The sequence below is a fragment of the Dermochelys coriacea genome, chromosome 7 (assembly GCF_009764565.3).
Source record: "Dermochelys coriacea isolate rDerCor1 chromosome 7, rDerCor1.pri.v4, whole genome shotgun sequence".
NCBI classification, from domain to species: Eukaryota; Metazoa; Chordata; order Testudines; family Dermochelyidae; genus Dermochelys; species Dermochelys coriacea.
In genome coordinates, this window is record NC_050074.1 from 79,153,770 (window position 1) to 79,167,863 (window position 14,094).

The 14,094-nt window shown below is 39.8% G+C and overlaps 1 protein-coding gene across 4 annotated transcripts in view; it reads left to right on the forward strand.

The window, feature by feature from the left end:
• The window catches only part of REEP3 (receptor accessory protein 3), a 65,351-nt gene extending 62,116 nt beyond the window's left edge, over positions 1–3,235 (forward strand). For 3 of the 4 annotated variants that reach the window (XM_043518581.1, XM_043518582.1, XM_043518583.1), the window contains 3 exons: positions 62–213; positions 1,769–1,840; positions 2,702–3,235. In XM_043518581.1, the coding sequence (XP_043374516.1) occupies positions 62–213; positions 1,769–1,840; positions 2,702–2,758 (281 nt within the window). In that variant the 3' untranslated portion in view covers positions 2,759–3,235. The remainder of the gene's footprint in view (positions 1–61; positions 214–1,768; positions 1,841–2,701) is intronic. The other variant, XM_038410249.2, reaches the window with a different exon arrangement.
• The last annotated feature ends 10,859 nt before the right edge of the window (positions 3,236–14,094 follow it).

Here is a 14,094-nt window from a genome sequence, read left to right on the forward strand (position 1 = left end):
GCTACCGCTATTTCTACAGACTTACGGCATACAAACTTCTGCCTGATGTGCTTTATTTTAGGTTACAGAATTCCATTGAAAAAAGATTCTGGAGATGATAATACAGATGAGGAAATGGAGGGGACTCATTCAGAAGATGAAATGTTTGCTCAGAGGGGTCTCAGACGATCACAAAGCATGAAATCTGTGAAAAGTATTAAAGGCCGTAAAGAGGCAAGTGCAGCGTTTTACGTGAAAGTATTGCATTCCATTAATAACAATGTAATTTGAAAATATAATAGTCCAAGAAATCAGAATATTTTATTTATAAAGGACATAGGGTGGTTCTAAATTGTAAGTGGAATGTGGAACACAACAGGTGTAGTTATGTTCCAAAAGCCACCACTCATGTTTATCTTCTAAAGGGAAATGAGAGAAGAATAAGCTAGTCAACTATACAAGACAAAGGGAAAAAACTTAATGAACATATAAATATAATTGAATAAAAGAAATTAAGCTCTTTACTTCTGAGCATCATCTCTCAAAAGTGTACTTATCATAGTAATGGTGGAACTACAGGCCCCGAGTCTAGAAACAGCTTGGAGGGAGGGAGCCTATATGACATCTCATTTGAGGTGTGGTTGATACACCAATACAGTCCCTCACTATGCATACAGGGATCCTATAAGGTATAGGACCATTCACATTTTTGTTGTATCCTATGGATACTTTGAACAAGTGCCAATAAACACTGTACTTTGATTTATAAGGCAAAGAGGAAAAGATCCTATGCAGGGCTCTACATGCTCTTCACACAGATTTAAAGATGCAGTGTGAAAACAGGAGTATCATCAAACAAATTACAAACCAATAATATTGCAGCGTAAACACACATGGAAGCCCTCTTCACAACAACATTTCTGCTCTTCAGAAGTCTGGGTTTTTCAGCACATCCTGAAGGTCAACAAATTTTGGCCTGTTCTAGATGCAAATGGAGGTGGGAAAGGGAAAGAGTAGCTTTCTAAGCTGAGGGCCCCTCATAGAGAATGCCTGGCTGACAGCCCCCTCTCATGCTCAAGCACCAGAACAAAAGGGGGAAAGGCAGTCTCTCACATATACACATCCAGGTAATTTAGGGCTTTGTAACTCAAAACATCACTCTAAATTCTGTCTGGAAATCAAGATGCAGCCAGAGCGGATCCTAGAGTATTGGCGTCGTGTTTTCAAATACCTTTTTACCAAGTGAGCTGCTGTGGACTATGCCATTTTTACACTTTAGCTTCTGAGTTTATTTAAGATGACGCTCCAAGTAAAGTCTGCTGCAATAATCTGAGTTGGAGGTGACAGATGCATGGATGGCAACAACAGGGTCTTTATACAAAAGAAATGGCTCCATGTTTCAAGCCAGCTGTAGCTGAAATAAATATTCTCGCTATTGGATGGCTATGTAACATCAGCTGGGCATCCTGCAGTATCACCAGGCAATGAATTTTAATATTAGATGGCCGGTACATAACCATAAGTAAGAGGGAATATATTCTGGTTACTTCTCCAGCCTGCCAATATATCTTGGTCTTGCTGACTTTCAATCAGCTAGTCTTCTATGCCCCAACCTCTACCTAACCTTGAGTAAAGTGTTTGTTAGCATTGGTGGAATCAGGTGAGATAAACAGCTGGGTATTAGCATCCTGCCTCCTCAGGCAACTTCCTAGTAACCCTATATATATATATATATATATATATATATATATATATATATATATATATAAGTTTTGTTTTGTACTATCAGAATCCCACACAAGAGGCTCCTGGGCAGAAGGGCACATTCTGTAAATCACTCTCTGTGAGTTTCATGACTGCTGTAAGATCTTAACAAGTAACATGTTCAGTCCCTGTCACGATAGCTCAGAGGTGAACAAACTATGGCCTGTGGGGACCCTCCTGTTCGGCGCCTGAGGTCCTGGCCTGGGAGGATAGTCTATAGCCCCTCCTCTGCTGTTCTCCCTCCCCCGCAGCCTCAGTGCGCTGTGCCACTGGTGCAATGCTCTGGGCGGCCAGGCAGCGTGATGTGGCTGTAGCGCCGCCAGCCACCAGTGCTCCAGGCAGCGTGGTAAAGGGGTGGGAGGGTTGGATAGAGGGCAGGGGAGTTCGGGGGCTGTGGTCTGGGAATGGGGGTGTGGATAGGGGGCGGGGTGGTCAGAGGGCAGGGAACGGGGGGTTGGATGGGGCAGGGGTCCTGAGGGGGGCAGTCAGGAATGAGGGGGGGGGTTTGGATGGCGTGGCAGGGAGCAGTCAGGGGTGGGGAGTCTGGGGGTGATAGATGGAGCAGGGGGCCGTCAGGGGACTGGGGGGGCTGGATGAGGCAGCTGTCGGGGTGAGAAGCAGGGGGGTCGGATAGGAGGCCAGGGCTGGGCCACGCCTGGCTGTTTGCGGGGAGACTGCCTCCCCTAACCAGCCCTCCATACAATTTTGGAAACCTGATGTGGCTGTCAGGCCAAAAAGATTGCCCGCCCCTGTAATAGCTGGATGAATTTATTTAATCTAGTTCTGTATCAGGTGGTCTAATCCTATTTAATACTCGGTTGTGGCAACTGAATTGAAATGTGCTGAAGTTGAATCATAACAAATGTTTGTTTTTTTAAAAAAATCACCTTTTTGTCTTGGTAATTTTTATGCAACTTAAATGGTAACACTTGATTTCCTACACCACTTTCTCTTTCAGATACGATACGGCTCATTAAAATATAAAGTAAAGAAGAGGCCTGCGGTGTATTTTTAAGTGTACTACACTTTAAAGACAAAATGCTGTACTACAGTAACTTTACTTAGCATATCATGTGTTCAGGATTTGTGTGTGTGTATATATAAAACTTTAAGCATGGTGGTAGGACTCATTTTTATCAGTCTAAACAGCTGTATAAGATGCTTCCAATCTTTAATGGCTTATCATTTTGACTTGACTGTTAAATCTGGCTAGGAAAAATTCTAGGTTTCTGCACTCATTAAACTTTGTAAGAATTTAATGAATGACAGAAACAAAGCCTGATTTTTTTCAAAGATACTGAACAGCTGCAAATTCCATTAACATCAGTTGAACTTGGTGGTGTTCAGCTCTTACAAAACTTAAGCTCATAGTGTTTCCTAGTTTACAATGCAAAAATAGGTATACTTGAATTTTTTTTCTAAACCACGATTCCTGAAAAAGCTTTCATAATTGTGTAAAAATGTACAGTTTTAGAGGACAGTTGAATGAAGGTGGGAAAAGGAAAAGCCAGTTATATTTGGTATGTCCTTAAAAGAACTTCTTGCACCTTATTTCCTAATATTTTAAATATTAATAGGTGCACTTTGATATCTATAAAACAGTTTTGCATACTTGTACAGCTGTAAAACAGTAAACATGTAATTTTAGTGATTAAAAAAAAAACCAGGTTTCACCAATGTATTTTTAAATGGCAGCAATTTAATCCTTGTATTACCACATCTTACTCTTGGTTACTTAAGCTCATGGAAGATGCTATAGATAACTGCTACTAACCTTTAGAGAATTTCATCAGGTGCCTTTTGTGTTTTAGGGGGAGTACTTTCGCCAGCACATTCAGATGTAAAGTGATTTATGACTAATAGCCAGTTCTCAATTTTAAATTGTGGTAGATACAAATTAGAAGCAACTGCTAGATATCGGGGGTCTGATCAACTACCATTGAAATGAATGGGAGTAATGCAGTCACATCTGAGGGACTGTTCAGGCCCTAGATTATAGGTTTTTGCTAAGGCTTACTTTACAATATTCTATTTCAGAATAGCTGTTAGATATCAAACTTGAGTTCTGACAAATGTTTAAAATATATACTTTTCATTATTCCTGAAGTTATTAAGGTATTTGTGTATAAATAGCTCTTTACAAGACTGTCTTCTTGCTGATTCAGTCAGGAATGCTGTAACCCAATTGACATATGATTTTATTTAATTTTAAAAATCCTTTATACAAATATCTCTAACCAATAGGGATGGAAGGAAAATACTATTGTGAGTTTTTTATACAAATATCTCTGTAGCCAGTAGGGATGGAAGGAAAATACTATGTTTAAAAATTAAATGGAATTTAAAATGTATTGTGTTGACAGAAGTCACTCTCTCAATTTAAAAGAAGGTATGTCATAGGATCACTTCCAAAAACTTCCTGCCCTGCAAACCTTCTCCCAATTACGAGAGAAATACACCAAGTAGAGACTGTAAGAGGGCAGTAAAATCACATTTCTTTCTGGAACTCCTCACTCCCCCATTCAGAAGCAACCCCCTCTACAGCCTACTTGTTTTAGCTAGAATTTTTCTTATTCCTACTGTTACTGCCAGCAGCTCCACTAGTGAGAGCATCTTTTGGGGCAGCTGCTGGCATTCTAAGCACAGTGGCATGTAGATCATCTCTGAGCAGAGTTAAATGACACAGTTGAAAATGAGGGCTGGTTTATGTTAGCATTATAATCAGTGGGGCTGCAACTGTAGGAATTTAGGTGAAATTACTGCAGACACAGTTTTATAGACAAGAGAGACAATACTGATGGGAACAGTGGGAATATTGTGCAAAGGGGGTTTCAGAAACACTTCAGTTGGTACCAGTTACATTCCATAAGGGACTAAAAGGGCTAAGATTCACACAGCTTTACTAAAAGTTTTGATGACATACCAGATGACATCCATCCTCTCCCAAATGAGTATAGTACCACTGATGCCAGTGTCATGCTACCAAATAAAACTGAGGTTACTAGTCCCAATTTTATAAAGGGGGTAAAGTCTCTTTCCTTACATACTTGGGCAACAGTTTTTGTTAGAGACTTGTTCTGCCATTCTGTTCTACGTAAGTTCTTATACCATTCCTATTGCCATGGTATCTGAGCACCATTAGCTGGGCATTGTGTCCTTTGCTGCCCATTAGACTTAAATTATGCAGCAGGGACCTTTTGATTTTCTTTTGACCACCTTCCTAAATCTTTTCTCTCCCGGATATCCTAGTCTAGCTAACATAGTAGCCTTTATTTTGATAAATTCAGTTGATCTAATACCAGACCCAAACTTTCAGTATGCTGCATATTTTTGTATTGAAACCCTGTAACTGTTGTGGCATGTTAAGGCTGGTTGTCCTGACAAAAGGGTAGGAGGGGATGTTCATGCCTTGTGACACTTGGGAAGACATGGGAATCAGTTGAGGCTTTCGTAGTTGGAGGAAGTGCATCTTTCTCTGTCCCTTCTTTGGATGGGCAGAGGTGACTTTAAACTTGAAAAGACTGACATTTGAATACCTCATTTCCCCATCTCATTACTCTAATATTTGCTACTGTAACCACCAATAATTGCTAACATTAGCTTTCATTTTCTGATAACATGATAGCTGTAAAGGTATTCTCATTAGGCATCATTGTTAACATTCCTTGTAGAGGAATGGGGCAATTCTCACCTATCAAATTTGAAGTTTCAGGTGATCTCCCTACTCGCACATAATTACTCCAGTTTACATCCTCTTCGCATTTTAAGGGTATTTGCGATTTTAAGAGCTAGAGACTTTAATTTAAAAAAGCTTAGACTCTGAAACACAATTGCACAGCCATATGCATTACACATAGTCTGTTACACATGGGACCATTAAGATTGGTTTCTCTGTGGCTGACTTGACTTGCCAAGCTCAGTAACTTCCCAGATCATTTTTGCAGCATTTCTTCTGTAATGCAGGAATCTCTACAGACGTTTAGATGCATTAGTTTGAAAATCTCAACCATAAGGATTTAGCCAGACATTTATATTATAATAAAGTGGTCTTGTGGCTCAATAATTATTCCATTGAAGATACAAAATGTAGTGGGGGTAGATTGTAACCCACACCTTCTTTTTTGCCTCTCATCCCATTCTCAGTGGTTTGCGACTCATTCCTCTTTCTTAGTATGGCTCAATCACTTTTCTTCTACCATATTTGCTTCCTCTTATTTAAATACTTTAATAACATATTGCACTTGCAACAAAACTTGATTAGCACTACACCACTGAGTGAGCATTTTGTATTTAGCACTTAAGTAAGAAGGTACTTTAGCTGTGTTCATAGTCAGTCTCACTCAACACAGGGTGATGTGGGGTTTGCTCCTCTGAGGCCTGGGCAATGCTATACAGTTAAGTCGACCTAAGGCAGCTTACATCAACCTAATTATATCCGTGTACATGCTACAGCCCTGTTCCGCCGATGTAAGTGCCCTACTACACTGACATAATACCACCTCCATGAGAGGAATAACACTTATGTCCATGTAGTTAGGGCAACACAGTCCCTGTGTAGACACTGAATTACTTGTATTTGCTGTTGCCCGTCTTGTCAATTTCATGGCTCCATGCTGGGCCATGAAGTTGACAAGAAAGCCTGGCTGTTGCCCCGGCCTCCCTGCTCCCCACTCAGAGAGCGAAGAAGCCTGGCCCCGGCTCTCAGTCGTGAACGGGTAGGCGAGAAGCTGGGCAGCTGCTCCCTGCTCCCAGCTGAGCCCAGGGGGTAGCTAGGCTTCTTGGCTCAGCTCCCCACACCGCCCCTCTTCAGTTGGTGGAAGTGCTCCAAGTGAAGGTGCGCACCACTGACAGAAGGAGGGTAGTGTGGACGTCAGTCACCATGGTAATTACTTCTATGTTAAGTCAACTTACAGCCACTGGTCAACTTAAGTCTGTAGTGCAGATGTGCCCCGAGTAACTTACTGTGCTGTGCTGCTGAACAGAAAACGGTTGTCTGCATTCCTAGTTTTCCAGTGTTTGAGTTCTGGGAATTAAATTATCCTGGAAGGGCATGAGAATTGCAGGATGGGGATGCTGGCAACCTTAGCGCCATGTTAATTAAGGTATTTGCATACTGTCCTATCTAATTTTAATTGCTTCAGACTATTTCCTGTCACTGTTTTTCAATCTAATAGCTTTTACTACCTAGTCATTTCTGACAGCCTATGCTTTTCTCTTTTAAATTAATCTTCTTTTTTAATTATGACTCAATGGTAAATTTCTCATTCCTTGAGTTTACACTCTTCAAAAGTGTAGGCTCGTTGTTCTGTTAGTCATTGTTTAACCAAACTATGCCAATTTATTGGCTGTCCTCTTACCATGCTAGATAAACTGTGTCAGCCAATTATCTGAAATATTGTGCAATCTTTCAAACATTAGTGGCAGAGTATCTTGAGGATTTAGTTTGAGCGATGTTGAACATGATCTGTATAGTTCTAGCTATTACATTTTTATTTAACATTTTTTGAGAAATCTAAGTCTGCTTCTGAGGAAACTAGCACTTTATTCTATCAGTAAATGTCTATGCAAATTAAATATATAAACAAATGACCCAAATATGATATAAAGAAGAAAGCATTTTCAGGGAACTCTGGACTTGTCTGCCATCTACAGTATTTATAATGTTAGTTACTTAAAATCACAATTTATGCAAGATTTGAAAACCAGACAAAACAAGATTAGCCAGAGAAGCAACATACATTTTGGAAAATGTTTCAGCTTTGTATTAATGTTTAACGGATTCATCTTGGTCACATGTACAAACACCAATAGAAATCTAAAGAGTGAACCGTTGATAAGCGTCTTTGAAAAACTTAATGCAAACCATGAAAGCAAAGCAATTACCAGTGTTGACTATTTTATTTGTTACTTCCCTGCCTATCAGATGACTGGATATCTTGAACACCTCACAAACATTAATGAACTTAAGTTATTAAGCACTATAGGAAAAACTGAAAAATTCGGTTTACAGAATGACAAAGTAAATGTTAAAGTATTTAGCAGTGATTTCATGACTAGATGCATTTTATATTTTTTATGTTCATTTTATCAGTTGGGACTTCATTATTTTTTGAAAATATTTTTTCTGTAAAGGATGCATGTTTGTGAAGGGAATATTGTAACATTTTCAAGAACTCGTATTCTGTAATGCTATAAGAACCCCCAAATTAGTCTGCATTGAGACTAAAGATAGTAGCTTTAAAAATCATGAAATAAAAGCTTTAACTTTTTTATTGTAAAATTAAATTACTGTCAACTTGTTTACATATTTGTATTGTAGAGAGCTTTTTAAACACTTATCCACGTCTCTTGAAATTCTTTTGTAAATTTTACTTTCTGAGCAGGATGCAGTGCATAGGTTACCGTAAGTATGACTTTTAAAAACAATGTAAAATAAACTGCAGACTTACTAGAAACTAACTTGTTTGTATTTTTATTATAAATTCCTTATCTGAAACCGCACACTAACTGTAGGGAGCTCCTTAAAGAATGTTTGACGTATGGTTAAATTGTCACTAAATATTTTTGGAGTGCCTGATTTGAGAGAGAGAGAGAGAGAGAGAGGAGGCTATTGTGTGCATAAAAGCTTGTTGTTCCATTAATGCAGACTTGAAATAGGTAAAACATTTTTAAGTGTGTAAACAAAATGAGTAGTTATCTGATGAGCAAATGTCAGGGTTTGTGGGGGTTTTTTTTGTTTTTGTTTTTTGGTTTTTAAACTGCAAGTCTACTCAGGTATTCTACCAATTAGGATATTCAAGTGGATTTTTTTAAATTAAACATGTCATTTTAACTAACATACTTTAAGCCTTTCATTCCTACTCCTTTTTCTTTTGAAGCTGCTTTTATGCAGGGGCACCATTTACAGAGGGGGGAGGGCACTTGACCCCCAAGTTTTATTTCATATTCAATAATTTTACATGCAAATTCAGAAGTCACAGATCTATCAACTTCCTCAGACAGCATACTCCTCTCCCTCACATACTAGGGCATAAGGAGGCATATGAAGAGCTAGGTGACTCCAGGCAGTGCCCCACTCTCACCTTCCCCAAGCCACATTTATGGGTGCAGTTGCCTGGTGGGAAGCAGCATTGGGAGGCAGCTGCAGCATGTTTCCTCCTGTGCTGCCCCTGCCATGGCTTGGTGGGGATGGGCCTGTTGGCACGTGGGGAGTTGAGCAAGTTGAGCTCTGGCTGGCCCCGCTTGGTTCCAGCTGCAGGTAGGCAGCTTGAGCCATGCATCTGGAGCCTCTGGGGAAAGAGGCCACTTGTTCACACAGGGGCATTACACCTTAAGGAGTCCTCTGAAAAAGGTAGAAGTCTGGCCAGTGGTGTGGCCAAGGGGGCATCTCCCTGGTTCGCTCAGTTCAGAGAGAGCCTGGTACTTTGCCAGCTTCGCACTTGTGGAAGCACCGTCGACTCAAGCACAGGGTTCCTCGGGCTCTCCTGGGTGAAGAGACCTATGTGGAGCTCCAATTGCTCTCATGCTCCCTATGACCCAGTGCTCTCCATCCCTCATTCAATGGTGTCTGTATGGTGCACTTGAGGTGCTAAAGCAGTGCCAGTATCTCCCAAGTACACCAGCTCAGTGTACTCATGTTTGGCCTCTTTGGGATGGCTAGAAGCAGTGCTGAACCTCTCTGGCATTTGGGAGGCTCTTGTGGTGAAGCCTAGCCATAGACTGGGAAGTCAGGAGGTGAACACCTTTCTAAGCAGGAAAGTTAAGGAACTGATTCCAGCACGCTGTTATCAGTCAGATGGGACTAGAAGGGGGAATTAGGAATCAGGCCTGAAATTGGCAGGTTGGTGTGTAGCATGGAGATTCCCTAATATGCCCTACTCAATGAGGTGCATAAATCACCTTCCCCTAAGACTGCTACCAATATCTTTGGTAGGATGTCAGTTTAAAAAAAAAAAAACAGTCTCATCTCCATATATATTGTAGGTTTGCTTAAAATTATTTGTATACCAAACCCAACATTAACAAATGTTTTTTCTTTCTCTCTCTCTCTCTCTCTCTCTCTCTCTCTCTCACACACACACACACACACACACACACACACACACACACACACACACACACACACAGAGAGAGAGAGAGAGAGCTGGTTTCTGTTCCCATTCAGACATTCTCCATGTCATGTTTGCAACTCGAAATTATAGTATTGTGAAAGAACTAGAGGACAGATACCTAAACAGGCAATGCACACAGCTGTTTTCATTAGCCAAGTTGAATGAAATATACAAATCAAGCAAACATAGCGGGAAAGAAATTTGATTTTAATATTTTTAAAGGCTATTAGAAAACAGGAAATAAACTTCTGTAAAATTTTGAGACTCTTTGAAGACTGTTTTGTTTATTAATTAACAATATTGGTCCGAGTATTCCACTGAAGTTGGTAAAGTTATAACTGGCAAGTTCAGCTCATTTAAATCAAAAAGCAAAGCTTTATTTTCCTCCAATGACATACTTTGAAAAACATTGAGAGAAGTCTTTATTTGTAGCCTATTATTACAGTAACCCTTTACTATTATGTAATGTGGTTTAAATATAGTTTGTCTGAACTGTAATCTAGACAATAGTAATAAATCATTTAGCTTCATAACCAGAGATTCCATGCTCAGGCCCTGGAGGTTACTACTAATTATTCTCACAGGGTTATGGTTGGGATCCAACAGGAGTTTGACTTTTAAATAGACCTTCCAATTCCAAGCATCTTTGATTTGGATGAAGACTCCTTTATTTTTTTATTAAAGCTATTTAAATGTCCCTACTTTGTGTATTTTTTTTAAACAAGTTGTCAATTTGACATTCCTGTTCATACTTAAAATCTCCATCTACTTTTCCACTAAGTAGGTGCACTGAGTTGCTTCAGATCTGTCCTCCACTGCATTTAAAAATAATGGCAGGGGTAAGCAGATTTTTTTTCTCTCTACTAAAGAGTGTATGAATTACCAAGCTTGTGTTTCTGATATGTGTTAAGGCTCCAGAACTGATACCTCAAGGTTAGGGTTTGGGAATATCTTGCTGTATTATCACCTACCTGTTTTAAACTTCATATAAATTTACAATATGGCTTTAAGTGGTGGTCATACTTTTTTTCTTTATATAGGAATTCAATACAATGCTCCTGACAACTTAAATTAGCTATCTGCGCATGCATGCAAAAAAACCTGAAAATGTTCAGGTTCCTAAGTAGCTCCTGGCATCATGGTTGAAGTCCCCCCCCCCATTCCCCAAATCTGAAATGGCACCCATGCTTTTCATCTGACAAAGGTAAAGAGTTATCTTTGAAGTCAAAATAAAGTTTCACAGATTAACCAGTAGGGGGTGCTGTATAACCTTTAAAGGTTACTGCTACATGCCTGCTCCTTATCCCAAATGAAAAACCTTGCTAACTTAATTTTGCTGTGTTGTGAAGCTTCATTCGTTGATTGGTTCCATCATTACTTTAGTTATTGGTGGTACATGTCGAGTTCATTCTTGTGACCTGTGGATCTCTTCTGTTAGAATTCAAATGTGCACAGCTTTTACTGAACAAGAACTCATGACAATGGAAATTAAGGTAGCATGCTCCTTGATGTATGTACGAAGTATGTATCTCCTATTTCTTCTCAACTCGCATTTAAAACTATTTAATCTTGTCTGCTTTCAAATATCGCTTGAAATCTATTTAGCCATAGAAAACATGTCAATGTTAAGTGGTGTCAGATGGCAAATCAGCATTGCTAACACTGACTGAGATGAAGCAGCTGTAGCAATGGTGGGAAATTCAGAGAAAATTTCTCTAGTGTAGACAAGTGCTTTTGGGCCTGATCCAGCAGACGCTGTTCTCTACTAAGAAGAACAAAGTGTTATCAGGAGTAGGCCGTAAACAAGTGCCCTTCTCACTAATGAAGGTACTACTTACCATGCTTGATGCTCTGTTGGGGAAAGGACCCGAAAAGAGCTTGTGACCTTTTTTCTTTTGCTCCTTTATGATGTATACTGAAGACACTGAAAGTTTTGCTCTTTTAAGGAATTTTTGTTTCTTCCCCTCAGTGTTTTCCACTAGAAATTCAGGTCCTGGCTATCCTTGAGGATTTTATGCTGAAGTCAGAATTAGTGAAACAATGACATTAAAGGAAACACAAAACCTTTGCAGCTGATTTAAGCCTATATTCAGCAATGCCAGTGTCCCAGAAATGTGTATTTCAAGTGCAAGGGCAAAAGTAATGTATATTGGTAAACAGTGGCTAAATATTCTTAACTTTTAAATGAATCCTAGATTGTACCAGTGTTTTGTGAATTACCTTCTGGAAATCACTGTTCTATATTTACATAGTGTCATTGTTCCAGAGTAAGCCATATCTGTGACCCCTTGCTCCTTTCCACAGACATCCTTCCAAAGGCCAGATCCATCATCTGTGATTCACCTTACTTATACAGTGAGTCTCCCAATTACAGCATCCCTGTTTACCAGCAGTTGGCAGCTGGAGTTTTCCCTCCTTTATACTTCCCTCTTAGAGTTGAGGGTGGTAGATACTGAAAATGCTTTCTTCAAAACAGTTTTATTTTCATAAAAATTAGCAATCTGAGAGAAAAGGATTAAAACTACAAAAGGTCAAGATGTGTATTGTTTTACTTAAACTTAGGAGTAGTCTACCCTTAAATTAGATTCACCTAGCAAGATTGCTCAATGCAGTGCAAAATTTTGGACCCTAGATGCTGTAGTTAAGTTGACCTAACCTCCACTATACATGCGACTAGGTAAGTGGAAAAATTCTTCTGTGGACCTAGCTTCTTCCTCTGGAAGAGATGAATTAACTATCATGGAAAAAAACTGGCAATAGAGGAAATGTCCTGCATTATGGTGCTGCTCTAGGATATGGTGATGGGATAGTCTGCCCCTTAAAGGTATTACTGCCTACTGGTCAGTCTTGTCCATCACAGAGCATTGCCATTTAAGAGTTTGGGGTGGTCTGATATACAAAGCCTGAGGGGAAACGGGTAGAGAGGAAAGGGGTACCAGGAAGAGGTAGCACTTCTAAGGAATCCTATTACACAGATCCCAGGCCATTATAGATATAGTATCTGCATTCGCCCCCACCCCCAGTCTCTCACATGGCCTGTGTTTTGGGTGGTGGTCCTATTGTTTTAGCTCCCTTATTCCAAATGGAGCTTAGCCACCCTTCATCAGGATATGTTATCATGTCTAACTTCACTGAGGTTCCACCCAGCTCCCAGGATAACTGGTGGTGATCCTAAACAATGAAGAGAATGAGTCACTAATGCAAACAATATGCATTTGAATGCAGCTAAATGTATACATCCAGGAACAAAGACCGTAGGCATACTTATAGGTTGGGAACCTCTATCCTCAGAAGCCATGACTCTGAAAACCTTTTGGGGGGTCATGGTGGATAATCATCTGAATAAGCTTCCAGTGCAATAGTATGGCCAAAAGAGCGAATGTGATCATTGGATGCATCAACAGTAAACCTTGAGTAGGAGTAGAGAGGGTTATTTTACTTCTGTCTGTGCCACTGATGATTGCTGGAATACTATGTCTCGTTCTGGTGTCCACAATTCTAGAAGCATGTTTATAACTTGGAGAGGGTTCAGAGAAGACTCACAAGAATGATTAAAGGATTAGCAAACATGCCTTATAGTGATTAGAGTTAAAGAGCACTATCTTTTTCATTTAACAAAGAAGTTTAAGGGGTGACAGTTAGTCTACTACTACCTGCATGAGGAACAAATATATAAATGGATTCTTCAGTCTAGTAGAGGAAGCCAGGTATAACACAATCCCATGGTTTGAAAGTTTAAGCTACATCAATCCAGACTGGAAATAAGATGTACACTTTTAAGTTAATTAACCACTGGAACAATTTACAAAGAGTTGCAGGGGATTCTCTATCACTGACAATTTTTAAACCAAGATTGGATATTTTCCGAAAAGATAGGCTCTAGGCAGGGCTGTCCCTAGGGGGGTACAGCGGCTGGAGCAAATCAGCCTGTATGGGACCCTCCCTTAACATGTTTTTATACAGGTGAAATCTGGTTACAGTGAATTTCAAGAGCAGCTGCTAGCTGCAGGTTAACTATTGATAGCACCCCGCTGTATGATTGTTGTTATATTGTAGTTTTTTATAATTATAAAGTGTGGATACCACTCTAATAGGTCATATTGGTTGTAGAATGACCATGCCTAATTGGGAACAGAATGTGAGCGAGGCCAAACAGCAAAAATTAAGATGTTTGTACACCAATATGAGGAGCCTAGGTAACAAAATGGAGCAAGTAGAGCTACTGGTGCAGGAAGTGAAA